Below are 26,658 nucleotides of genomic sequence, written 5' to 3' on the forward strand. Positions count from 1 at the left end.
GGCAGCATCCCTTCCTTGCCACTGCCTTTGGCTTTTTCGGGAGGGAGCGGAGGGTTCTGCTCTCCAGGGTTGCTGCTGGCCGGAGCAACCATCTCACCAAACCTTCTGCTCCCTGCCTTGTGCCTGCTGGAGGAAATGCTGCATCCTGCAGATTTTCTCCCCCCTTCCCTGTCTTCTTTGCTGCTCCTTCTTGTGGGCATTCCTGAAAGTTAATCAGGGTGAAAATTGCAGTCAGTCGTGTCTGGAAGCCACCAGAGGCTAATCCTGGGGCGCTGCAGGCTGGAGCACATGGCTATGAGACAGTCTCCCTATGTGTGGGCTGGCTGCTGCCAGGAGAAGAGCTTTCTCCTACATCTTGCTGCCCTTGGGCGGTCAATCCTTCCCAGTTTTGGTCTCCTGGCCTCCAGTAACCAGCAGAGGAAGCTGGAGTGGTGCGGGTTCAGCGGGTTCTGAGCATCCTGCACTGGTTTTAGCGCATAGAGGCAGGGGCTGGCACAGTTTCCTTGCTGTCTTTTGAAAGTGGAGCTGTTCTGGTGGAAGAGCTGTCTCTAGGTGTGTGTGCAGCCCTGAAAGTGAACTTTCAGGTTTGTCTCTGAATATGGTTTGGCTCTGTCCCAGCCCGTAGATGTGGATTATAGAGGTCTCAGCACCTAATGGAGCTGAATTATTCATGTCTGGTGCTGTGTGTGTGCAGCATTCCCAAGCAGAAAGCTGTCTCCTTGTAGGATCTGCGCTCCAGGACTGCTCTTAAAACGCTTTGTTGGCAGGTCTCCAGGCCAACAAGTGAGCACATGCTTTTCATGTTGTGCGGGGATCAATCCTGCGATGGCAGGAGGTAAGGGGAAGGACACGTTTACAGCTGAATCAATCTCCTCGCTCTGTTTTCTGAGATGCTGTGATTTGTGGCAGCGTTACTCTCCCGGCTGGAGAGTGGGAAGGATCTGGATACCACCCGGTGCTTCTCCAGCTTGGGCAAAGGAGGCAGTGGGAAAGGCACCTCTTTCTCTGCGCCATGGGGTGTGGTAGCCAGGGACTCCTATGCACCCAAAATAATGGCGGTGTGTTAGTTCGGGGTCTCTGCGGGTCTGGCTTGAGAGAGGGATTCCAAATGCTCCTCTGGGTGCAGAGGCTGAGCCTGCAATAGTGGAGTAGAGAAATGGGGAACTGGGATGGGAGTTTTGGGGAGGGAAAAAGCTGTGGAAAATGCTTTGGAGCCACGTGCAATGGAGCATATTCAGGAGTTCCCCCCAGATCACATTCCAGGATCCCAGCCTTCAGCTCTGCTCTGGAAAGGGCTGATCCCTGCCCCAGTCCCTCTTCCTGTGGTGGCATGTCTTGAGTTTTCTGCCTCACTCTCGTTACAACGTGCCTTTCCCCTGCTCTTGCCAATCCAGCATGTTCCTGTCCATCCTGTTTGTGGTTCCCTTCTGTCTGCATTAGCAGAGCCTGGGCTCCCTCAGCACCTCCTCTGTAGGGTGAGGGTTTTGCTCCTCTTGTTTTCTAACCCTTTGATTGTTCCTGGCTCTCTAATTGCTGGGGACCCAGTGGATTTCTGGGCTTCTTCTTCCTTTTGTTGTGGTAGGAATTGGCAAAAGCTGCTGCTGTTTGCAGAGTTTCAGATCCAAGTCCCGCTCATCTGGTCTCCTTACTCTACATATATAAATAATACTTATGGAGATGTGTGTGCGTGTGTATGTGCACGTTTGGAGTAGCAAGGTGAATTCTGTGGTGGGAATGGAGAGCGGGCCAAGCTGGCATCATGCAGGTTTTGCATGGAACAGGTGATGCTATGCCTGTTGCAGTACAACCCTGCAGGTTGTCCTTTTCCTGTCACAGCAAGGTCAGATCCTTGTCTGCTTTCCCCTCTGACCTGAGCTCACCATGAGCTCTCTTTCCCTGCTCCAGCTTTGGGTCGGCAGCTCTTGGATTTGGAGACTGAACTTCATCCTTTGCTGTGGGTTTTTCCTGTGCATCAGTGGTCCACCAGTTCACTGGGATTGTTCCTGGATTCCATGTCTCAGGGCTGGGAAGGCACTAGTATCAGCCAAAAATCTGGTTCATCCAGCTCATTATTGGCTTTGCCCACCCGCACAAAGGAGTTGCTGTGGATCCGTGACACGAAGCGTGTCGTGCAGGGGTGAGGTGGTCGCTGCCAGTCGCTGACCCCATCAGTGATTTGGAGAAAGGCTCTGGAGAGGCAGGTTGATGGGGTTGGACACACCAGCTTGGAACTGGGGAGCAGGTGCTGGGGCAGGAGTGGGAAGAGGAGGAGGAGGCGGCCATAGAAACACGCAGGTCGGCTTTGGGAAGCCGTTAGCGACTCCGGTGCACAAAGTGATCTCCTGATTCGGCACTTTCCCTGCTGCTGAAATGAGAGGTCAGTGCTTTTCATTTCCAGCTTGCACGCAAGCCCCCCAGCTCATGGGGTTAAAAATCTCTGTAATGACCTGTCAGAGAGTGGATTATTAGCTGTACAGAGCCGAGGATGCTGTGGGGAGCAGATGGAAAATGGTCTGGCTGCGGCAGCCTGGCTGATGAAAGAATCCCTGGCATTTTTACAGTGTTTGCGTCTCTGGAAATGCACCGTGAAGCTGCTTTCCAGGCTCCTGCCTGCTGGGGTTTGAAGAAATTTGTGTCTGTGTGGTGTGGGTTTTTTTTTTTTTTAATTTTGTTTGGTTTTTTTACTTCTCATTTCTCTTTAAGTCACCTGTTTTTGAAGTGTCACTTGTAAATAGTATCGGGAGCAGGCAGGCCTGCAGCTTGTTGGTGAAGGAGAGGACACTGCTGCTGGGGAGAAGCCGCATTCAAATGGGTGGTCAAGGATTTCTTAAGGATTCTGGAGAGCAGGTGGCCTTGCTGGGTGTGCTGGGAAGAAGCTGTTACATGTGTTAATTATGTCTCGTCAGAGTAATTGCCATGACTTGGGTGCTGTGTAGGTTGCGTGTGGGTGTTTTTTTTGTTTCCCTCCCTGGGGGAGAGGCTGGGAAGCAGGGAGGAGATATTTTGGGGGCTCACCGGGGTCAGCTGTGGCGTGGGCAGGTAGGGCTGAACCCCCTCTTCCCAGTTAAGACTGCGTACTTATACAATTGTGTCTCCGTTTCCCATTGGAAGTTTATCATGGCCAGAGGGGATGGCGGTAAACACTCCAAATCTGGATACTGTGTTGCTCTGCCCGGAGGTGTGGGGTGGGAACCGTTTCGCTTCCCACTGCGATTTGGCCTTTGGTGACTGCTCTGACACGTCCCAAGTGTCACAGGCACTCTGAAGCAAGGGATTTATTTCCCACCAAGGCATTTGACTTCCCTGGTGAGCAGCTCTTGTCCCTCGCAGCGAGGCTGGCGTGGAGAGGAGCCCTCCCTCTGGGTGGCATTGGCAGGAGAGGAATCAATCCTCCCTCCCAGGGGCAGCGCTCGATAATTCAGAGGGAAATGGTGAGCGGGGAAATGTGTGAGTAATGTCTTGTTGGAGCCGAGAGCCGTGACCTGCCAGGGCTGGTATTGATCGAGGACTGGTGCCAGATGGCTGCTGCTGCGGGGGCGGCTGTGGAGCAGCCCCAGCCCAGGGGGCGGCAGAAAGGTGCTGTGAGGGGGATTTGGGAGGTTGGGGGTTTCACTCTGCCCAGATCTCTCCTGCCTGCAGGTGTGGCTGTCAATGATCTGCCTGCCCATGGCTCTTCGTGTGTAACCCTGTTCTCTTTGCTCTCCCTTCCAGCAGCGATGCCGTCACCTGGGCAGACCCCGACCACTGAAAGCCCCCCAAGGACGTAGGTGGACCCCCAGGGCGTAGAGGCAGGGAAGAGCCTTGAACCGTGAGGGGCCGTTAACTCTAAGATGTCCTTGAGCAGCGGAGCTTCCGGAGGGAAAGGAATTGATGCGAACCCGGTTGAGACGTATGACAGTGGGGATGAGTGGGACATTGGTGTAGGGAATCTCATCATTGACCTGGACGCTGATTTGGAGAAGGATCAGCAGAAATTGGAAATGTCGGGCTCCAAGGAGGTGGGGCTCCCGGCACCCAACGCAGTGGCAACACTACCGGATAACATCAAGTTTGTGAGCCCAGTGCCAGGCCCGCAAGGCAAGGAGGGCAAATCAAAGTCGAAAAGGAGCAAGACTGGCAAGGACAGTGGGAAGCCGACCCCAGGGTCCTCCCTGTTCACTCCCGGTGAGGGAGCTGGTGGCAAGAAGGAGGTTCAAGGACGCTCTGGGGATGGTGCGAACTCAGGTGGTTTGGTGTCCACCGTCACCCCGAAGAGCTCAGAGAAGTCAGCCAAGGCGTCTCGCAGTGTGGCTGGCTCCAAGAAGGAGAAGGAGGGCAGCTCATCCAAAAGCAAGAAGGAAAGGAGTGAGAGTGCGGGGGCTGCGGCAGAGAAGGAGCCCAGCGTGCTGCAGCCCCTGGCCCTGGCAGTGAGGGTGGGACAGTATGATGGGGGCCAGGGGACAGAGCCTGCTGCTGCTGAGCAGCTTGGGAGTATAGCTATTGACACGGGATCTGCGCTCAATCCCTTGGGAGTAAAGTCGGAGCTGGAAGATGGAGAAAGTGAGTGCCGGCAGCTGAAAAAGGTGAAGTCAGAGAAGGTAAGAGAGCTGTTGGGGAATGGATGCTGTTGCTGCTGCTCACATGTCGTTGCTGTGACATGGCATTGTGGGTGACAAGGGAGTGGGACTGTGTGTCTTGTACTGCTGGGGCCAGCACTGATGTGTGGTTGGTGCCTCCTGGTTTTGGCGTGAGGGTAATTTGGCCATATAATGTGCTGGTGTCTGGACATGGCAGTGGATTGACACTGATCAAGCCTGGCTTCTGGGAGCCATGTGTGAGCAAATCACATGCAGACACTGTGCTCTGGGTACCATCCTGCTGTACCCTCTGAGATTTGGTTTTCCCCAGCACTTTGGCTGTGCTGAATGGGTCCAAGCCTCTCTGGCCTCTATCACTCTGAAGTCAAGGTGATGTCCTGGTGCTTTGTCTGCTACATCTCCCTAGGGGATACCAAGGTCTATGCTGTGCTTTGTGTCCTGCTGGCTTCACTTTCTGTGTCAAGGCTCCCTGCAGCTCCTAAAGGAATTTATTTCTCTCCAGTTGCATCATGTTCGGAGAAGGATCCCATAACATGTTAATGGATGTGGGATCTGCATGGGCATGTGGCTGAGCACAGGGAGCAGGGCTGACAGGAGTCACCACCTCATTCCCGGGTCTGCTGATGGTACATGGGCTCTGTCCCACTTGTGGTGGTGATCCAGGGCTGGTGGGTGGCTGTGGGTGATGTTTGATGTGTCACTCCTCTACTAACACGTGGCAGTGATGCTGAGCTGGCCGAGCTGCTCTTCCAGGTCACCAGGGCCCGAAAAGCCCTGCCGATGGCAGATGGCCAATGGGGTGAGTGGCTGCTTATCTGTGTGGGTGGTGCTGGCCTCTGGGTGGCTGTGCCGCTGTGGCTGGATGTGGCCATTTTTCAAGACTCTTCGCTGGTTTCTGAGCAATCACAGTGCCTAATGTGATTTCTGGTTCAGATGTGGAAGACTTTGAGCATGTGGAGGTCTATGCTTTCCTCCATGCCAACTGCACACGGGATGTTGCTGGTGTGTGCCCATGAAGCCATGCCACACACAGGGTGAGCATCACAAGTGTGTGTGTTCAGGTTGTCTTGGCCCTATTGCCATCAACATGTGCCTGGATGTCAGGAGAGTGGCTGGGGAGTATGAGATGCAAGGGACACCATGTTTGCAGCCAGAGGTTCCCTAGGAGGATTTCTGCTTTGGCATGGGGATCACAGTGTGGGCACTGGGATGGGTGGGGAGGGCACAGTGCATTGGGAGAGATGCTGAGACCAGAATTTTGTTGGGGAGCATATACAGAGAAAAGGGTGGTGGGGATGGTCAGCCATGTGACAAGAGCTGCTAAACAGGTTGGTGCTTCCTCCACTTGAGAGGAAGATTCCTGGGGTAGGTGACTGAAGCCTGTAAAATTCAGGAGCAGTGTGGAAGACATCTTGTTCCTTTGTCTGTTCTGGCAGTGGAACCCAGGAAGAGCAGCTGATGCTCTTTTGCGTGATGGACTGGAATGCTGCTGCTAAAAGCTGTGGGTGCTGGAAGTCCACACCTTTGAGGCACCTGGGTGGGTTTGTGGAGGAGAAACTCATCAGAGGGTGTACAGGGCAATGTGTTTTGGCTTGGGAAAAGCATGAGGAGGACAGAAGCTTGGGAATTGGTTTTGGGAAATACCTCAACACGCTTGGCTCTTGTGTTCCCTCAGCCATCTGTGCTGGCTGCTGACAGCCAGCACTGGAGCTGGCTGGACCTTGGGTCATACCCTGCATGACTTTGCTGTATTTTTCCTATTAAAGATTTATTTCTTTCGTTGATACAGCTACAAAAACTTTGCAGTTGGAGATACCAGTGTGATGCGTGGTGGATGAGAAGCTCCACACACCCTGGTCGTGTGTGCTGGCACTTCGAAACCTCTCTGTGTCCTGGGCTTGACCCCCCATGTGGGAAGCAGGGGAAATGGGGAGGATTTTGCCCCTCTGCCCCACTCAGGTGAGACTGCACCTGCAGAGCTGCCTCCAGCCATGGGGTCCCAACATGAGAAGGACGTGGAACTGCTGTAGAGTCCAGAGGAGGCCATGGAGATGCTCCAAGGGCTGGAACACTTCTGTTCTGGAGCCAGTCTGGGAGAGCTAGGGGTGTTCACCTGGAGAGGAAAAGGTTCCAGGGAGACCTCAGAGCCCCTTCCAGTGCCTAACGGGGCTCCGGGACAGCTGGAGAGGGACTTTGGACAAGGAGTGCCAGGACATGGAGGAATGGCTTCCCACTTGCAGGGGACAGGGTTAGATGGGATATTGGGAAGAAACACTTTCCTGTGAGGGTGGGGAGGCCCTGGCACGGGTTTCTCTGAGAAGCTGTGGCTGCCCCATCCCTGGAAGTGTTCCAGGCCGGGTTGGACAGGGCTTGAAGCAATCTGGTCTAGTGGCAGGTGTCTCTGCCCATGGCAAGAGGTGGAAAAAGATGGGCATTAAGGTCACTTCTAACCCAAATGATTCTATCTTCTCCGTGCCGACACCCGATTGAGGATGGTTCTGCCATTTTACTTGTCCAGATTCAAGCATTACCCCCTCGGTGAAAGCTTAGGCTGGAGGGCTGATCCCTGTTTTGAGAAGGGATTTGATGTCTGGATCTGCAGGAACATGTGTCACTTAGGAGGAAGCTTTGTCTGTGTTTCATCAGCCTCCTGGGGGCAGCTGGATGGCTTCCTTTGGGTCGGGAAAGCCGTGGGCGAGAAGAAAGGTGTCTGCATGGTAAGGGGTGGGAAAGCAGTTTTGTGTCTTGAGGAAGAGACTGAGGCTGGGTGGATGCCTGGGGCAGGGTGGAGGAGCAATGGGATGCAATGCGGGATGTGGCCTTGGGCTTGTCCTGTCTCCCGAAAGCTGCAGTGATGTCCCAAAAACTGCATGTGGAGTCCAAAGGACAAGACAAGAGCAGAGGTATGTGCTGGCTGTGGGAGGGAGGGCAGCTCCTCCAGGCAGTGCATCGAGAGGATTAAGGTGGCAGGTTCATTCTGGCCTGGGGACAAACCGTGCTTGGGAAGCGAGAAACTTGCTCAGACTGAAACAGGAACAGCTAGAGTGTGACTCAGCCCAACCTTTGGTCTCCGTCAGCCTGTCCTTTGCTTAACCCTGTACTGCTCCTGCTTCTGTTTCAGGCTGGGGAGCTGGTCTCCATCTGTGGATGAAGAAAGGGAGACTGTCCCTCCGCTGCTGAAGCCTGGGGTGGGTGACCTCCCTGGAGGTCGGACAAAAGATATGTATGCTGAGCCGGTAGCCACCAGCCAGGAGGCTCTGTTGTATCTCCGTGGCTGGAATAACGAGCACTTTAGCAGGAAGTATTTTTCCTTGATGAAGTGCTTGAGTGCTGCAGCCAGCTCTTGGCCCAACCAGCTCACCCCACTTGTCTCTACTTCTGCTTTTGTGTTCTTCCAGTATCTTGCTGTAGGATCTGGCAGCCATCGAGTCCTTGAAGGAAGGAGCTTTGCTTTGGGTTTTGCCAGACACTTTTCCATGTCAGCTGGTGCTCCATGTCTCTGTCCACAGGCGAGTTCACCCTTGCTCCCATGTCTGACACAGTAGTGATGGAGCCTGGTCCTTGGGCTCCATGGGATGTTTTGCCAGTGTGACCCCATGGCTCTGATTGCTGCTTTCTGGGTTAAAGCCTCTGGAGGTGAATATCCCAAATATCCTTTTTCTTGGTGTGGATCTTGGCTGTGTCCTGGCTTGTCACGTGCTCTCCTCCAACCTGATGCCATCAGTGTGTTGGGACACAGGTGGTAACTTCTCCAGGGATGGGGCTGATCTTGATGAAATCCACTGGTGATAACCCTGCTGGGACTTTCCAGGGTCTCTGGGATGGGCTGAGCACCTCGAGAAGGTTTGCCTTTGGCTGTGGTCAGTGCCTGGGTAGGTCCTTGGAGCCCCCAAAAAATATTTGGAGGGGCAGCAGTGGGAGCTTAAAATACTTGCAGCAGGGAGGGAAAAGAGCTTGTGCTGGTGGACCCATGAGCGTGGTGACCAGTGGCTGGGTCAGTCCCTGTGTCACTGGGAATGGCTGGGGCTGAGTTGGGCTTTAGTTTGCTTTGCTTTGCTTTGCAGGGATGCTGGTGCTGGGAGGGAATGGCAGCTCTCAGTGAGCAGCCGAGCTCAGCAAAATGGCTGTGCACGGAGGAGCAGTGCTGATTTTGCCCACGAGCCACCGTTGTGTGGCCAAGCTGCCCTCGGGGCTGGTGGCTGAGTTGGCCCCTTCCTCACCAGCCCTGCACCCACCACGTTGCCCACACTGGGCCCCTGCACCCGCTTCTGGCACTCTGGGGCGTGCTGGCCCAGCCGGGGGATGTTAAGCATTAAACAAAAGAGCCTCCCAGCTCTTGGCTGCCGCTCCGGCTTTGTTTTGATTGAGAGGTTGTTCAGCAGGAGGAGGGAGGTTTTTTTTTTTTTTTCCCTTCTCTTCTGAGGAGCGTCCAGATGTGATGCTGCTGCAGACAAGGGAAAGGCAAACAGAAGCCGCTGGAGACTCGGCTCTTCTGAAAAGCCTCTCGGGGTCACGTGTGCTGCGGTTTTGGGCAGCCAGGAGGGTGGATTCATCTGTATCCCTCTGCGGGAGAGGAGGTGGAAGCCACCGGTGCATTTTTTTTCTCCTGAATTTCTCCCTAGACACAGTGTGGTGCTGCCCTGTGTGTGCTCAGAGCAGACATCCCCGCTATGGGTGACCTGATAGAGAGGGGCTCTTGTAAGAAGGGGGTCACTGCAGTGTGTTCACACCAAAACTGGTGTGGAAATGCCCTTGCGGTTCTGTGGGAGGACAGTGTGGCAGCAGAGGGAGTGCTTGGATTCAGGTAGCAATGGAGGCAGTGTGGTGGTGACACCACACCAGTGGCAGCTGCCAGAAAAGAAATACACCCAAAAAATACATCTATGCACTGTCCCTGCTGGCTTATCCAGCAGTTTGCGGGGTGGCTTTGGTGTCACCCTTGTGGACCTTCTTGCCCTAATCCAGGGATGCAGACCTGTGTGGTGCTGATCCTACAGCCTCAGTGGGATGTGGGATGGACCCCCAGGTGCCAGGTGTCCTGCACCATTAATCCTTCACCTGGAGTGGCATGGTTGCCTTTTCTTAGCCATTTTGTCCATTGTTGGGGTAAGGGATGAAGCTTGGTTCTGCATGCCGCGGCAAGGATTGGGGTGAGGGATTCCAGCTTGAAGAGGTGAGACCTCCCAGTCCCTCTGCTGGGCCCAACAGGAGATGGCCACAGACACTCTTAGGAGCTATTTCTTGATATGAGGAAGAACCAGGATGAGGTGTTGGGGGTGGTCCCAGCATTGTGCTTTGAAGATGTGCATGGGATTTTGACTGATGTGGGGTTCCTTGTCTTGGGACCAGAGTTTTAGTGGAGAAACTCCCAGTAGACCTTTTTTGGTGAAAACGGTTGTTGCTTTACAGCCCCTCCAAAGCTGGCTTTGGAGCTAGTGTTCACCCTGTGCTTCATTTTCCCCAGGGATTTTTTGGGCATGTGGGAAGCCTAGCGCTTGGGTAGGGACCTGTTCATGCCCAAAACCCTGGGGAGAAGTTGTTTCCCAGCCCTTGCTCTGCAGGGCTTGTTTCTTTCCGGGGAGTGGCAGCCAGTGTGACATGGGCAGCTCAGGAAGGTGGCAGGGGCATGCAGGCAGCTACCAGCTCAGGCCTCATCCTCTCGCTGTGGTTCTTCTTCTCCAGCCATGCTGGAATTGGCTGCCTCCAGAGCTGCTGACAGAGCTGAGTTGGGAGTCCTTGGGAATGACACCACTCGTTTCCTTATTGTTCCCAGCTCCGCAGCCCAGAGCCTTCTGCTCTAGGAACAAGGCGAGAAGGGGGCACGCAGCCAACATGTGTCAAGAGCTACAGAGGAGGAAATTGGCCTCGTTCACTTCAAACCATGGGGTTAGTGCTGGAGTTTTGGCTCCTGCTGAGAGGTTATTTATATGTGGGCTTTCTTTTATAACCACTGGATGTAGCAGGCTGGGAGTTCCATCTGATCCCACCTCTGAAGGCTTTACAAAGGGAAAATCGCATCTCTCCCTGGTTGCTTTCCCAGATGGCAGTGTTAGGAAGGACTAAAAGGCTGAGTTAGCTTTGATACCCCACCCATCAGCATTGCTGTATCCCGGTGAATTGGCTGTCATGCCAAAGCATGGCCTAAACACTGACAGAATGGACAGCAGGACATGTGGCTCCCTGTCAAGGACATGGTGGTAGGAAATGGAGCAGCTCTGGGAAAGAGAAAAAAAACCCCTCCTCGTTCCTGAAGCGTGAGAGCGAAATGGCACCATGGTAATGAAGGGGCTGATAGAGAGGGGACAGAGTAGGAACAGCCCCTTCTCGGCTTCCTTAGTGCCAGAGACCTGCAAATCTGTTCCCCCAGTGCTTTGATGAGAGATTTTGATGGGAAGGCTGGTGGATGATGGATCCTGCTGAGTCATGGACCTGATTCCTCCCTTGAGAGCAAGGGCAACTGCTGGAGATGGATCAGATTTTGAGGCTCTGGTAGACTCTGTGGTGTTTTTGTGCTTTGCTTCCAGGCTGGCGGTAGCTGCTCATTAGCCTAATGACCCCAGTTACCCAGCACCATTTATCTGCTGAGGGAGATTTCTTTAAAGGAAGATTTGCGCCTCTGGAGCACTGTGCAACCCCGAAGGCTTCAAAACCCAGTGAGCTGCTCCCGAAGCCCTGCCGGGGAGCTGATGCAGGGGGAGTGTGCCAGGAATAACCCGCTAATGAGCAAAGCTGCTTCTCCACCCGGCAGCCAGGGAGGCCACGGGAAAGGGCAGCAGAGCACAGGCTGCCTGCATTTCCTCTCCTATGCTTTTAAAGGCTGCTTGGTTGGGGATTCACTGCATTTTCCCTGTTTTCTGCAGGCATGACATCTTCTGTTTCTGTGCCACTGCTGTCACAGTGCTGCATTGCTCTGCTGCTACTCTCGAGGATGCTTTGGGCTGGAGCTGTAAAATCCATCTTCCCCATAAATCCCTACGTGCAGGCAGCCCTGGAGATGTGTTGGGCAAGAGGGCACTTAAATCCCAGAGCTGAAGGTGGGCAGGACAAAAGGCAGTGGTGATTGCTGTGGACTTTCTGGGGTGGTTTTGTGACATTCCTACCTCCTGGTGATCGGTGCCTGGAGCTTGAGTGCTCATTGGGTGCAAGAGGAGCCACTCCAGGGCTTGGAGCTGTTGAGCAGCAGCTGGGAGAGCAGCCCAGGGCTGGGAAGCAACTGCCGGGCTCCGGAATGATTTAAAGCCACCAGCAGCCTGACGATATGTTGTATTTGGTGACAACATCTGCTCGAGATATTCCTGTCCCTGTTACTCATTCCTGCCTACAGACCAGATCAGGGAACTGATCTGATGTAAATAAATATGCTCAGGGTTTTCTGGGGTGAGCTCAGGCTGTGGGCTGGCATGGATGGGTGAGTTGGGATGGATGGTGCATGGGCAAGTGGTGATGGCGCTGGGGCTGAAGAGGGGGGGCATAGCCGTGATGGTGGCACCTGGGCAGGAGATGCGAGCATGGCAGTGGTGGTGGCATCTGGGGCTGGAGATGGGGGCTTTGCTGGGGCCATGCTGTTGTGTAATGGTTTTAGGGGCTCACTGGCCTCTCACAGGGCTCGCGGTAGCTTTAGCGAGCTCTGCTCAACCCAGGAAAGCACATGGTGCATGCGCTTCCCATCCGTCCTCCTCCTGTGCCCCCAGCTTTGCCAGCTGAGTGGTGCCAGCTCCATCCCAGTGTTCTGTGGGCAGGGTAAATCCCTTTGCAGAAAGATGCTACCATGGAGCTTTTGTACAAAGTGGTGATGGTACTCACATCTGCTGACTTTTCCTGTTCTTGACATTGAAGTGGCTTTAAAACTTGATATCTAGATTTACTTTAAAATACTGTCTGGCCCTCATTCACTTGGGATGCCTTGAAATGTGTTGTGATGAGTAGCATGGAGAGCGTGCCTGCTCGGCAGGCCTGAGCTGAAATTCTGGTTAGTATGTGGATGTCACCATGTTTTGGTGAGAGGATGGCTTGTGATAAAGCTCAAAAGTGGATTTTGTCTGGTGCTGAGGGAGTAAGGGAACCCCCTTGGCTGCCCTCCCTTAATGCAAATGCTGGAGCCTGTGTCTCAGTTTCCCTGTCTTCTGCATGGATTGGCTGCTCCTGTTAGGCTTGAGCATGGGGTTTGCTAGGGAGGAGCACGAGGGTGCTGTGGGTAGAGAAGGCACCATTGCAGCTACAGATGTGTTTTTGATTTTTTTTCCCAAGCCAGAATGTAATTTCATTCCAGGAAGCTTGCTCACTCCCCCATTTAGCTGTGGAAATGCAGTGTTGTGATATTTCCCCAGGTACTATCCAAACAAACACTATTCCCACACTCCCTCTGCTCTCTCCCCCACCCCTCTGTCCACTCCTTGGGGTGCAGGTACACTGCCTCCCGCACTGGCAATGACCCTCTCATCTGGTTATCAGATGGCTGTGGCATGTTCTGGAGTCAACTGCATGCCATGTGGCTGGTGGTCACCATCAGGATCAGCTCTCAGAAGAAGGACCCTGGAGCTAGGTCTTGGTCCTGTGTTCAAGCTGGACTGGAGGAAGGAGAGTTGCACCCATCCAGTGGGTTGTCTGTGGATGGTGGCAAGTACAGTCTTGGGTTCTGTTGTCTGAAAGGGAAGGCCATCCCAAAAATCACCAGTACTGCTGCAGCTGGGACGCTCCATCGTCATTGCGGTGCAGAGCAGAGGCTGTGATGTCCATGTGGTCCCACACCAGACGTGTTGCACACCAAGAGCCATGGCTACTGTGACTACACCAGCTCTAAGCAAGTATTTCCGGCTGGTGCTGCCCTGCCAGCTTGGGATCCTGACCTGCTTTCTCCAGTGGGACACCAAGCCCCAGGTCTGCACTTCGGTGTCCCTCTAAACCACCATGGTGTAAAGAAGGAATGCCCGTTTGCAAGGAGAGCGGAACAAAGAAAGGGTTCACTGAAAGGGTGGTGAGGCATTGGAACCGGCTGCCCAAGGAAGTGGAATCACCATCCCTGGAAGTGTTCGAAAAATGTGTGGATGTGGCACTTGGAGTTTGGTGGTGAGCATGGTGGCCCTGGGTTAATGACTGGACTAGACGTCCAGCCACTGGAGGTCTTCTTCAGCCTTTATGAATCTGTGAAAGCTGGAGCCAAGTTCCAGAAATCAAATAGCTGAGAGAGGCTTGGAAGAACAGGAGAGCATTGGGTCTGGGCTCTATATGGTCAGAGGCAGGGGGAAATTGCTTTCCAAGGCTGAAAGGGATGGATGACTGGGCACCAAGGCTGCTCTTTTAGGTAGTGACAAAATCATCAAGGAGAGCTGTCCCCTGCTGGCAGAGCCTGTCCTGCCTGGGAGGGACCAGTGCATCTACCGGGTGCCTCGTACAAAGAGCAAGGTTTCAAGGTTTCCAGGGCTGTTTACTGTTCTGTGGCTTGGAGGGGAGGAGGGTGACTGTGTCTGTGTATCATGGACCAGGTTTGCTGACAGGAAGGTTTCTTTCTTTGCTCAGAATTAACATTTCAAGGTGCAGGAACTCTTTGGGCATGTTTTATGGTCATACAGGCTGGCTATTAATGCTCTGCTTTGTGGGTAGGGTGAGGGAGCTGGAGGGGCTGAATGGTGAATGGCCCTTTGAAGGAAAGCAGCCTTTTGGTCAAACCCCTATGACCACGAGCAGAGCTGCCAGGATCTGGGGGAGGAGTCAAAGCCTCTTGATAGTGGGGAGAGCAGGTGGTTTAGCTCTCGGGCTGGGTCTGGATCTTGCATACAAAAAGCCATGGTTGTGTGTGAAACCATGCCCAAATGTGACCAAATACACAATGGCTTTGCCACATCATTGCCTGGCATGTGGAAGAGCCACATCCCAGGAGAATGCCCTGCTTTACAAAGGCTCACAGCCTGTGCTCCTCCCTGGTGCTTCCTCCAGATGGAGAAAACAGGAGCTGTTGGTGTTCCCTGTGATAGATCCCTCAGTGGTAGCTTGGACCAGCATGTGTCCTGTCCATGTGGTCTCTCAGTAGGGTCAGTGTCTTCCCGTTCCCCCAGGGACCATTAGGAGATTCATGGCATTAAAAAATGGGAGTGTTGGGATTTTCAGGCTGTGTACTCATCAGTAATGCCTTGGCTGTTGCTGGAGCAGCTCCCCTTGTGGGGCCCTGCAAAGGAGGAAGATATAGCAGAGAGGGCAGCAACACATCTGTTTCTGTTTTTTCTTTTATGAACAGAGGCTGTTTTGGGGTTCCCTTGCACCACCCCTGTACACTGTTCTCAGTGTGCTTGAGCCCTGGGATCAAATGCATCTTCCTTCCTGCAGGGAAGGGGCTCTCTTCAGCTACTCTTGGCTGGGAAGACAGGAGCCATCTTTGTGATGACCCAAAGGCCTCCAGCCTTCGGCCACAGGAACAAGAGTGACTAGACTTGCAGTGGCCTGTTGTTTCTGGACAAGAGACCAGCTGTTTCATCTTTCCAGCTGACCAATGGTTTCTGCTTCCACCAAAGCAGACAGATTTTTTTGGGCAAAGAGGGGATCCAATTTGGTGCAGGTCTCAAGCCGGTAGCACAAGGAGCCTGTGATGAGAGGTTGCCTTGTCTTCTGAAGCCACCATCATGAACCAGAACATGTCAAGTAGGAGTGAGAGACTGTAGTAAATTGGATGTTTTTGGGCATGGAGATGTGTTACAGTGCGGTGCTTTACTCCTTACCCACTGCTTCTATGTTGTGTGTTACCCAAAAGCCTTTGGGAACATTTTTTCCTGGTTGACCTGTTTCAAACATGACACTGAAGCAGCACCCAGTGAGGTGCCTCGGCAGCCTCTGCCGGCTGAGCAAGCCCGGCCTCCTGCCAGTGAGTGAGGCCATTAAAACCCAGTCTCCTCTGGGAGCTGATGGTCTGATATGGGAGATGGAAGGAGCATTACTTTCAATTTCCCATTGATCCTGATGGGCCAGTGTGGGAGACTCGGATAGTTTGGCTGTGTTGGGGGCTGTTAGCTCCAGCACTCAGAGCTGCTTTCAGGTCCACTTTGCTTCTCAGTTCTAGGAAATGGAATAAAGAGAAAACCACTTAGGAGGATTTTAATCAGAACTTGGCAGAAGAACTTAAGGAAACCCAAGAAATGTTCTGACAACCGTGCTTCACACTGAGATTGCCAATGAATGGGAAGGGCAAAGACAGGGCCTTGGCTTGGGTGGGTTGGGTTTCTTGTGGCTCATTTAATGGGATGCCATTAGCATTCCTCCCCTCCCTGGCTGGGAGGGGAGAGGGAAAATAAGCTTTCTTCAGTATGCCGGAGACTTGTGAGCTGGAAATGAGGCTGAGTCCTCTGGGAGTAGATGATGAAAGTCATCCCAGACCTGCTGGAGATGGCCAGCATGGTTCAGGAGGAGGAAATGGTGTAATTTTTACTAATAGTTGCCTTGGAGTTCAAGAGAATCTTGTGGTATGGTTGGATTTCTTCAGGAGGTTGATCTTGGCAGACTGGAGAGCTGAGTCTGTGTGAACCTCATGAAGTTCAGCAAGGCCAAGTACAAGGTCCTGCCCCTGGGCTGGGGCCATCCCTAGCACAAACACAGGCTGAGTGGAGAATAGATTGAGCACAATCCTGGGGGAAGGGCCTGGGGATACTGGTGGGTGATAAATTGGATGTGACCTGGCAATGCCTGCTTGTAGCCCAGAAAGCCAGCCTGGGCTGCATCCACAGGAGTGGATCTGGCACGTGGAGGCAGGGGCTTTGCTCTGCTCAGGTGATACCCCACCTGCAAAGCTCCCTCCAGTCTGGAGGTCCAACATCAGAAGCTGCTGCAATGAGTACAGAGAATGCCATGAAGACGTTCTGAGAGCTGGAGCTTCTTTGCTCTGGAGCTTGGCTGGGAGGACTGGGGGTGTTCACCTGGAGAAGAGAAGGCTCCAGGGAGACCTTAGAGCACCTTAGATGCCTAAAGGGGCTCCAAAAGAGCTGGAGAGGGATTTTGGACAAGGGCCTGGAGTGCAGGGACATGGGAGAATGGCTTCCCACTTCCAGAGGACTGGTTTAGATGGGATTTTGGGAAGAAACACTTCCCTGTGAGGGTGGGGAGGCCCTGGCACAGTTTCCTAGAGAAGATGTGGCTGCATCGTCCCTGGATGTGTTCCAGGCCAGGCTGGATGGGGATTGGAGCAACCTGGTCTAGTGAAAGGTGTCCCTGCCCATGGCAGGGGATTGGAAAGAGATGAGTTGAAGACCCTTTCCAACCCAAACTGGTCTGTGATTTATTGGTGCTGAGCTGTTGCTGGTAAGTGCTGTTGGGAGTGAGAAATGCTGCTATGAGGTTCAAAGCCCTTGTGGGTGATGTCTGGTTTCAAAGTAAGATGTGTGAAGAGTGGACAAACCTGTTGCTGTGATGGGAGATTTCATCAGTTCTCCAGATCCTCACTTAGAGTTGATGGCGAGTTTCCTGTAATATCTTCTTAGTCCAAGTTTCTTGGTTTGGCTGTAACTCCTTTTGTAAATTGTTATTTTTGAATATTTGGTTAAAAATCCATGGAGTGGTATGAGTAACTTGACCATTTAGGGGCAGGAAAGTTGCAAGAGCAGTTCTTGCATGTGTGTCCTGCAGCTGGGTAACCCAAACCAGCTTTTGTTTTCTGATTCCTGGGGAGGGGAGCATGTAGTTCTGATTTATGAGTGTAGGTCTGGCATTGCTGAGCAGAACCCCCCTCCCCCCCCCCGAGCTGTGTTTATTTGTAAAGGACTCTTCAAGACTGCGTTGTACTACAGCTTTTTGTTTTATTGGTATTCCAGCATCTGGACTGTTTTCCTAAACGTGCTTTCATCCAAGGAGAGATTAAGGGAGTGAGAACTGTTCTGATAAAGCTGCCAAAAATAATCTTTGCTTGAGACTAAGTACCGCTCTTGGGACTTGGTCTTGCAAAGCAATTGTGGGTGAGCACGAAGAACCATCCTAGGAAGCCCTGAATGCTCCAGATTGTTGTTCCTGCTGGGGGGTTGGAGGACTATAAATTTTCCACAAGTGTTTGAATTTGTGCTTCCTAAGGAGATCTAATAGCAGTCAGGGAAGTTTCAGGAGTTTGTGGCTGGGGTGACTGAATCGCTGAGAGGAGAGATCTGCATGCAGCGTGCTTGGATTGATGGGAACACTGCTGATGCACACATCCATCTTCTCACACCCCACAATGGATTGCTCATGCATGGGTTGTTGTCTCCTGTGATGAGCTGATGTAATGAGGGTGATAGCTGCTGTAGCTTTAGGTGTTGAGGTTGTGATGGTGGCAGTGTGATACAGATGATCTGTGAGGTTTTGTATGGAGATCCATCTGAAAGTAGGTTGGTGCCGCATTGGAATAGTTTGGCTCTCAGCACCTGTGAGGTGCCGAGCTCAGCAGAGCGCAGCAGCCTCGTCGCTGCCCTCTTTGTCATTCTCCTTCTGGCAGTGTTTTTGCTAAAAATCACATGTCTATATGCTGTGACTTTGTTTGACAACTTGTGCAGTGACAGGGAGCTGAACTTCTCCCTTGATGAGATATGTAGGTATATGCGGCATGTGTTCTCAAAACTTGCTTGGCCCCGAAGCAAAATATGGTTTGGATGCCATCTGCTTCCTAAGGGGCAGAGTTAGAGCTGCTGGAGGAAGCTTAACATGCTTCTGTGGGCTGAATGTTGCCCCATGCCTCTCCCAAAGGACCTGGGATTGGCTGCTCTGGTTCAGTTTGGTTAATTCACACTTAACAAGGCACTGTTAAAAGCACGCTCATAGGAGGGCTTTCTCTTAGGCTCTTGGCTAGTGCCTTCTCTATCCCACCTGGGAATCACACCATGGCCCATGAGCAGATGATTGAAGTCATGACCTATTGAATATCCTGAGTTGGAACTAAACCACAAGGATCAAGTCCAACTCCTGGTAGGTTTGACTCCATAAACAGTTATGATATTAACTTGGAGGATATAGTGTTGGTGGGACAGAGTGTTCCTACTCTGGGATTTCTCTTGGATCTAGAAACAGGAACTCTGTAAAGCACTGTCAGAAAGCATAATGAAAAACCACCTTGGTGTCTCTGCCTGCAGAGCTCCTCAAATTCCCAGGATGGCTGAACGCATCTGTGCTGGCTGGGAGCCGTTCTGGCTCCTGCCTGGGGTCATGGTGCAGGGTGGGGGGGCCTGGCTCTGGAGACTCACTGAAGGGCTCCAGCTGGCTTGTGACCCAATGAGGCTGAAAGTAGCCACTCTTCCGTCTGGGCCAAGAATTTGTAGGGGTTTAATCACCCTGCCCAGGCATTGGGCTGGCACGCTCTTCCAGTGTCAGATTTACTGCTCTTGGCCCCTGAATGCCCAGTGCAGTTTGCTTTTATGGAACCCTGCTTGCTTTTATGGGACCAAAATGAACATCTCAGCATAGTTAGACTTTTTTAGTATCATTTGAATGTCTGACACTATAGGTCTTCAGCTTGTTTCTTGTGGTGAGGTGATTGTAATGTGTGTGCTTTTGAGTGTGACCATTTTGGTGGAAGTTTTGATCTTCTCTGCACAGGGGAAAGGAATCTTTTCTCTGGGTGTAATTTTTGTGACCAAGGCTCCACGTTCCTTCCTGAGCCTTGTGTAGCCTGGTGGTATTTTAGTGGGAAGAAACTAATGGCTGAAGCAGCTGCCTGGGCTTCACCTTGCAGAGGAGATGGTTTAGGGGGAGTGGGGATGGAGGGGGATACATACTGCCTTGGGCTTGAGACTTGATCCAAAGTTTCTTCCTTGAATCACTGCACAATGCGGAATGTTGGCATATGGATGTGAGTGCGCTACCTGGAGAAGCTGGACGGTGTTCCTGTCCATGGCAGGGGTTTGGAACTAGATAAGCTTTAAGGTCCCCATCCAACCCAAAGTTTTTGTGGTTCTGTAAGCTAACTTTGGCTCTGGCAGGTGTCCATTTCAGATCAGTGATGTCCTTCTCTGCAGGTCTTTGCCCCAACGTTGCCTGTCTTCTTGTTGCTGACAGCTTCAGTGTCTCTGCCGTTGCCTTCTGTTGTCCTGGTGCGAGAAGCAAAGAGGCTGGAGCCAGGTTTGGTTCCATCTTAGTGTTTCATAGATTCACAGGCTGGTTTGGGTTGGAAGGGTCTTTTAAACTCACCTCATTCCACCCTGTGCCACGGGCTGGGACACCTTCCACTAGACCAGATTGCTCCAAGCCCTGTCCAGCCTGACCTCAGATGGGGCAAACACAACTTCTTTGGGCACTCTTCACCTGGACAAAAGGTGTTTTCCTCCACCTGTGTCTTTTGAGAGTCTGTCTATCCTGGATGACAGGCTGGGATGTGAGATCCTGCTCAGGTGATGTCAGCCTGTCCAGAAGATGAGAGCCGTGGTCTTCTGCTTAATGGTTCCTGCCTGGAGAAGGGAGCAGAATACGTGGTGATGGGAGGCAGAACTGGGGGATTGTTCTGCTGTTGTACCTCTTGTCCTGCCATTGTCCTGAACCGCTTTCAGCCCAGCCAGGTTTCAAGACCAAGCTCTCTGGACACAGCTGGTATTTGGTGATGATCTCTTGGAAGATGGGAGATCTCAGAGGAGAGCTTCCTCACAGGTTTGTGTTCAGCCTGAACATGGACACAAGAACCTTCCTTCCTCCTTGTGCAGTCGTTGGAACTTTGCTGCTCCCCAGGAGGTGTCCTGCCTGCTCCTGGCCACCCCTTCCCACACTGATGCTCAAGGGTTTGTGCAACCATGTGGGGAATTGGGTCAGGGACGTGATCCAATTAAAAGCTGTGCTGCGCGACATTGAAAGCAGGTTTTAACCAGGCAGTTTCCTGACAGTCCACAGATGCCTGTGTTAGGAAAAGAGGGCTTTGGACCACAACAGGAGTAAACAGCCACGAGTGGATTGTGGTGGGTTGGTTTCTTCTGGTAATGGTGCTGGTCCATGAAGGCTTGGTATGTTGGTAGGCAACCATAGGGTCAACAAACCTGACTCCCACTTGGATTCTGGCTGGTGAGTCTTTGTTTACTTCCCGGGGAGCCCAGTCTCACTCCCTTGCGTCTGTTTCATGGCTTCCATCGCTCAGGGAGAGCCTCTCTCTCATCAGGTGTTTCTCAGGCTCCTTCTCTTCAAGGGTGCAGCCAAGGGCTGTGGTCGAAGGGGAGGACTGGAACTGAACCGAACCCATGCCCATCCTCACTGCCTGGGGCGAGGGGAGGTTGCCTTCAGTAATCCTGACTAATCCTTTAATCTGTATCAACACTGATAGGTATTAAAGCAGCAGATAAGGTTCAGACCATGGCTTGGAGCTCAGCGATATCCCCACCCTCTTCCAGCTAAATCTGGGCTGATTGTGCGTTCTCTTAAGGGGACCGTGCTTGTTTGCGGAGCAGCTGCACTGGGTTGAGAGGGTGGATTAGCTGTTCCCAGCTGAAACATGCCTTTGATGCTGGGCTCCAGCTTGCCAGACAAGTCTATTGATCTGTCTATGTGTGTTCCTGGTAACCAGCATCCCGTGCTTTCTGGAGCAAACCACTCCAGGTTTGTGCTCCTCTGCTAGTCTGCAGCAGATCTGTAGCCTCCTGCTTTTTATCTGTGTTATTCACCTGGATATAAGCCTGATTCAGTTGCAGACACTTCATGGAGTTCTTAAGCAACAACACGAAGCTTTCCTGAAGCAACCAGTGCTGCAGATCTGCGGTTCCTTGCTGCCCGCTGCTCACAGCGGGATTTCCCTCCTCCCCCACCTCCCGAGCAGGCTTCCCACCACCACGTCTTTCCTCTCCAGGCCTTCTGCACTCTCTTCTTTTTGGGTGTCTTTCCTCATGGCTGAGTTCTGCAATGTCCTCACTTGTATGGCTTCTGAGTACCTCCAGTTACCCCAGTGATCCAGTGCTGTGAAGGCTGGACTCCAGAACTGCCTGTCCCGTGTTTGGTGAGCACCAAACCAAGGTTAATGCCGGGAAGAGCTGCTCCCGGTTGAGTTCACTGTGCAAAACAAACTGTCCCTATTGTTTTTGCTGTCATAGGCTCATCTGTCCTTTCCCTGTCCTCTTCCAGCTTCTCCCCATGCTCTTGGGTTTGCTTCGAGTTTGCCACCAGTTCCTCATCAGCAAAGCCATGGTTAATCCTTCCCATAAATCCTTTAAGCTGTCAGCAAACAACCCCCTTCTTAAAAATTCTAGCACGCAAGCTCGGCTGGAATGGAGCCTGGCTCACAACCCCAAGGTTTCTTTTTTGTCCCCAGATTATCACCTCCAGTCTTTCTTGGTCCCAGTTTTGGCTGGCACTGCAGGCTCCTCGCCATAGCTGTGGAGCAGTGGATGGCTCATGCATGTGTGTGGCCTTCCGTGATACATCTGAGTTGTAAAAACATTCAGGTTCTGGATTACCTAATGAGGGGCTCCGGGTGTGTCAGGTGGTTGAAGTCACAGGTGAGAATATGTTCCTTAGATTCTACGTCAATGAAGTCTCAGCTCTTTGAGGAGCTACCTGTCCTGTGGGACAGAGTGTGTTGGCCCTGTTTCTCGTCTGCATGAGCTTGACATGCCGCTGATGGGGCCAAAATGGGCTAAAAAATAAGACTAAAGCTTTTTTGTGGTCATGCTCACCTGTCTGCGCCCAAACTCTCACATCTTTGCTGTTTTGCTCTCAGACATGACTGTTTGACTCTTTCAGGTTTTTTTTTAATTCCTGTAAAAATACAAGTTTGGGTCACTGTTTTGGGATGTATCTTCATTGGTGATTAGGTTACGAAGTTCGGGTGTTGTACATCTTTTGGAGAATCTCTGAATATCCCTTCCTTTGAAAGTTGACATCCTCCAAGGCATTTGGCAGAATCCTCGAGGACAAAAAATTGATCTCTCAAAGTCTCAACACACATCTTGAGTTTCTCTCCTGTGAAATTTGGTTTCTCCCTTAAAATTCCTGATGAAATACGGTTCGGAATTTATGGGATTCTCATTACAGGACTGTCATACAAGAACCACAAACCTTTTTCCACTGTTGATCCCAGAGGGAGGAAAGGCTCTTAGACTCCCTGAGGAATATTGAATGGCATCTTGCTGCCGAGTGGCTGCATCTGGGGATTACTCAGTAAAACAGAAGGAAGGGGAAAAAAAGGTTAATGCAGTGTTGGCAGCCACCAGCTCCAGAAGCTCATGTCCTTCAGGCTGCTGTGATTCAGCTTGGTGACTTGATTGCAGGTGGTTCTTAGCTTATCCCTCAGGTCTGCCGGAGGAAAAGGGATTTGGAGGAAATACCATATTAAATCTAAATTTCTGAAAAATTGATTTCTTAAAATTGATTTTTTTTTTTAAAAATGTGCTTTTGTCAGTAGGGGCTAATTGTAAAAAGGCACATGGCTTGTGCAGGCGGCCCTGTGAGCACCCTCTTTGCACAGGCTGTTTTCCTGCTTTCTTAGCTCTGCACCAGTGTCAGGATTCATGGAGCAACCAGCTCTATCCTAATGCCTGTAACACTACGAAAACCCTAGGGCTGAGTTTGGGGTGAGTCAAGGTGGGAGTACACCCACAGGCAGATGCCAGGCAGGCGCAGAGCTGCTCCCGTGAGCCCTGCTCCTGCTGCCAGCTGCCACTGTGCTTTCCAGGAGCTCCTGCGAGGGTCAGCCTGCGGGGTTACATGCTTTCTTGCAGGCTGCTGTGCCTGATCACCTACCACTGGCAAGCACGGGCTTGAGCAAAAGCCAAAAGCCGGTCACCTGGATCTACAGGAGTTTGGTTGATTTTATTTTTTTTATTTTTTATTTTTTTTTTTTTTTTGCAAACAAGCCGGGTGATCTGCGCTTGGCTGTTGGCACTGCATCCTGTAGCATATGACAGATAATCGGCCTGGCTGCTGGCCCGCGGAGGAGGTGAGGCTCCTATCGATGTGTGACCTGGGAAGGCACATCAGCTCCATAAATCACTGCCTGCTGCTGCCCGTGCCGTGCGCCTCTCTTCAGCGTCTTGGCAGATTCAATATCTGCAGCAGAGCTCTGGATAGCTCCTTGCCGCTGGGTGAGCATGTGATCAGTGTCTGTGGGGGGCAAGGAGGCAGGGCAGGCTTCTGTCCAGTCCCTTCACCCCCTTTAATGTCATTCCTCAGACAGACAAAATAACTTGGATAAACTGCTGTCTTGCTGTGTTCCTTGTGCTGGTGTCCTTATGGACACCAGGACTCCTACCCAATCCTACTGATAATGCCCTGAGTCTTTAAAAGCCAAGGACTGGTGATAAAGGGTGGGTTTTCTGGGTTTTGAGTGCTGGTGCTCTGTCATGAGATGCATCAGGTTTCTACTTCATGGGGGTTAAACTTACCAGGTCTCCACTGCTCTGCTGTGCTCATTCCCAAACTGTTCTGGGAGCAGCCACATGCTGGAAATGGGGTCTGTGCTGCTGACCCTTTTTCTGGAAGCAGTGAAATCACCCTTTGGGGATGCCAAATGGCCCATTCCTGGAAGTATCCTCAGAGGGAAGTTGCTGCTGCCAGCACCCTGCTCCAGCCAGCAGCAGCTTTCTGCAATGGAGTGCCTCATACCTCTCCTCTGTGCACACCTGAATTCACCAGTCCAGCTCCTTGGATTTTTGGGGTTTACTCATGAACAGGAGGAGGACTTGGGTTTTGTTGGACCCACGCTTTGGGATTACTCCTACTGAGTTTTGGGGTGCTTGAGATTGTAGGTAGCAGGGAAAATGAATCCCCTAATCTTGACACAGGTTTGTTAATAATCTGAAAGCTATTTTCCATTGTGGGTGAAGTGGCCAGGGCGTGCGTGGAGGGAGCACATCGAGTCCTCGAGCCTTTTGGGCGCTGGCAGCCCTGGCAGTCACTAAACAGAGAAAAAAATTGCCATAGTGCATTATTCCTAGAGCAGGGGGAGAGGGGAGCAGAGCTGAGAGGGAAGGCTGCCTCTGCCTGGCTTTACCATCCCGGAGCAGGCTGGGTTCCCAGCAGGACAGAGAACAGGGTTAGGTGCGACTGCTGCAAACCATTTGTGGACTATTCCCATGGATGCTTTCCTCATTTGTCTGCTTTCCTTTTAGAGCTGAGTTTTCCAGCTCAGGATCTCAAGGCCAGCATCTCCTTGATTTCCCCTTTCTGGAATGATTTTATCTAGCTTTTGGTGCTCCTGTGTTCAGGTGTTTTCTTAAGCTCTCCTTCCCTTGGCTGAAGATTCAGGAACAGTGGTCACGGATCCTGGCACTTAGTTTACTGCTTTTTGACAACAAAGCTTTTCTGGTATCTCAACACCTCGCCTTTTCCGGGTTGTGTTTGAGGAGCTGCAGTCTCCGGGATTAAGCCATGGAGGCTTTGCAGGATGACATTTCCCAGGAACAAGTATCTCTCTCTTGCTGTGGTCGTTGGGACAGGCAGGGGTAATGATGGGGCCTTGGCTCTTGCTTTGGGTGGGAGTGACAGTGCTGTTGCAGACCAGAGCTCCAGGATGGTGGTGGGAGGCTGTGTCATCCAGTCCCTTTTTGCTGTTGGCATGGGTACATGCCTGGCTTCTGGCTCTTGGGAAGCATGTGGAAAGGTTTGTGGGTGTGGAGGGGTTGGAGATCCCTGGGACTGAGATAACTCGTTCAGGGACTTTAGGGCTTAAAGCACAAAATAAGGCATGGTAGTGATCCGGATACAGAACAGGAGGTGCTCCAGGAGTGGGATGCAGCTGGTGAGGCCACTGCAGCTGCAGCTGTAAAATAGTACCCTTCTGCTTAGGGAAGGAGTATATGGTTCCCTTTGCTTGCTGCACCCCTTCTTCTGTCCCAGTACCCTGTTCCCGTCCCTCTTCCTCTCTGCCATTAATTGCTTAGGGTTTGCTGATGCAATTAAAATCAGTTGTGTCTGCAGCTGTGGCGCTTGCCTCCATTCTCCAAGGTATTCCTCTGGCTGCCTGTGAGCGCTGCTGGCTCAGGAAAGGGCAGGTTTCCACGTTGGCTGGCTCATGCCCATAGCGGTGGTCCCCAGAGAAGGGAAGTGGCTAAGTCAGGGCTGTCACAGGGCCACCTCTCCTGGCCTGAGGAGGTGGCTAGCTGACTCCTGGCACTCCCAAGGAGGCGAACAGGCTGGAACAGGGACCGTCTGGCTTCCTGCTGCTGATGTGTAGCGGTGATAGCTGCCAGGCTGAGGTGGTGATGACTGATAGGCAGGACATCTTGCTGGGCTGGGGGTCATTTGCACAGCAGCTAAAGCCAGCTGAGCGATGAATTATGGTCTCTGGGCTTTCAAGGGAAGAGAATGACAGTCATGGACCACGGGAGATGCTCAGCTAAAGGAACAGGACCTTGGCTCAGCAATCTCTGAGGATGGCAGCTGTGGAGGCTGCTGGCACAGAGGGCACTTGCTCCACTCTGGGTGGGAAGGGAAGTTGCTGATGTGATGGAGAAAGGCATTCTCCCTCTGCCAGGCTGCCTCCCACGTCTCTCCCTGCCTGCGTAGCACTGCCCAAGGCAGTGTCCTCAGCGTGACTCCAGCTGCGTGCCAGCTCTGTCTCTTCACTTGCTCTTCTGGGATGTCAGTACTTCTCCACCAGCACTGACCCTTGGCTTTGGTGTGTCCCCTTGGCTTTTCCCATGCTTATTTGTTACTTACTTGCCTAGCTACTGTTACCATATCCAGGAATGTTCTTCAGGTCCCCTTCTTTGTCTTGTCTCTTGGTGTTCCTCCTTGTGAAGGGAGTGATTTCCAGGCTTTTTATTCAACTCTTTAATCCTGTTGAGCCCCTCCCAGCCCCGGGTCCTTTCCTAGTGCCCATGCAGCTTTTCTCAGGCTTTCATCCCTGCAGCCATCAACTTCCTTCTCTGAGATGATACCCTTCAAATGCCAGTGTTTGGTTTTTAGTCTCAATGGCCAAGAAGCATCTCTGGGATCTGCCATATCAGCTGTGCCCCTGTCTTTTACCAGCAGCCTCTTGGAGACCCTTGAGAAGCTCTTTGGTTGTCCGCACATGAGCTATTTGATGTTGCCGTAATCTCTGCTGTAGAGAAGACCTGGGTGGTGTTCAGACAGGCACCTGCTTTGGCTTGGTAAAAGCCAGCATCAGGTCAGATGTTGGCAGAGATCCCAAATTATGGGAAAGGTGAGCAAGGAGGACTTCTGCCAACACCGCTCT

At 52.2% G+C, this 26,658-nt stretch overlaps 1 protein-coding gene across 2 annotated transcripts in view; it reads left to right on the forward strand.

The window, feature by feature from the left end:
* Nucleotides 1–26,658, forward strand: part of ZNF609 (zinc finger protein 609) — a 64,690-nt gene that overhangs the window by 10,013 nt on the left and 28,019 nt on the right. Inside the window, exon 2 of one of the 2 annotated variants that reach the window (XM_066196587.1) lies at nucleotides 3,715–4,577. In XM_066196587.1, coding sequence (XP_066052684.1) covers nucleotides 3,831–4,577 — 747 coding nt within the window. In that variant the 5' untranslated portion in view covers nucleotides 3,715–3,830. Of the gene's footprint in view, nucleotides 1–3,711; nucleotides 4,578–26,658 lie in introns of both variants that reach the window. The other variant, XM_066196586.1, reaches the window with a different exon arrangement.

This window comes from Chamaea fasciata, unplaced genomic scaffold (assembly GCF_029207755.1).
Source record: "Chamaea fasciata isolate MVZ Bird 193981 ecotype frontalis unplaced genomic scaffold, bChaFas1.0.hap1 SCAF_14, whole genome shotgun sequence".
Lineage (NCBI taxonomy): Eukaryota > Metazoa > Chordata > Aves > Passeriformes > Sylviidae > Chamaea > Chamaea fasciata.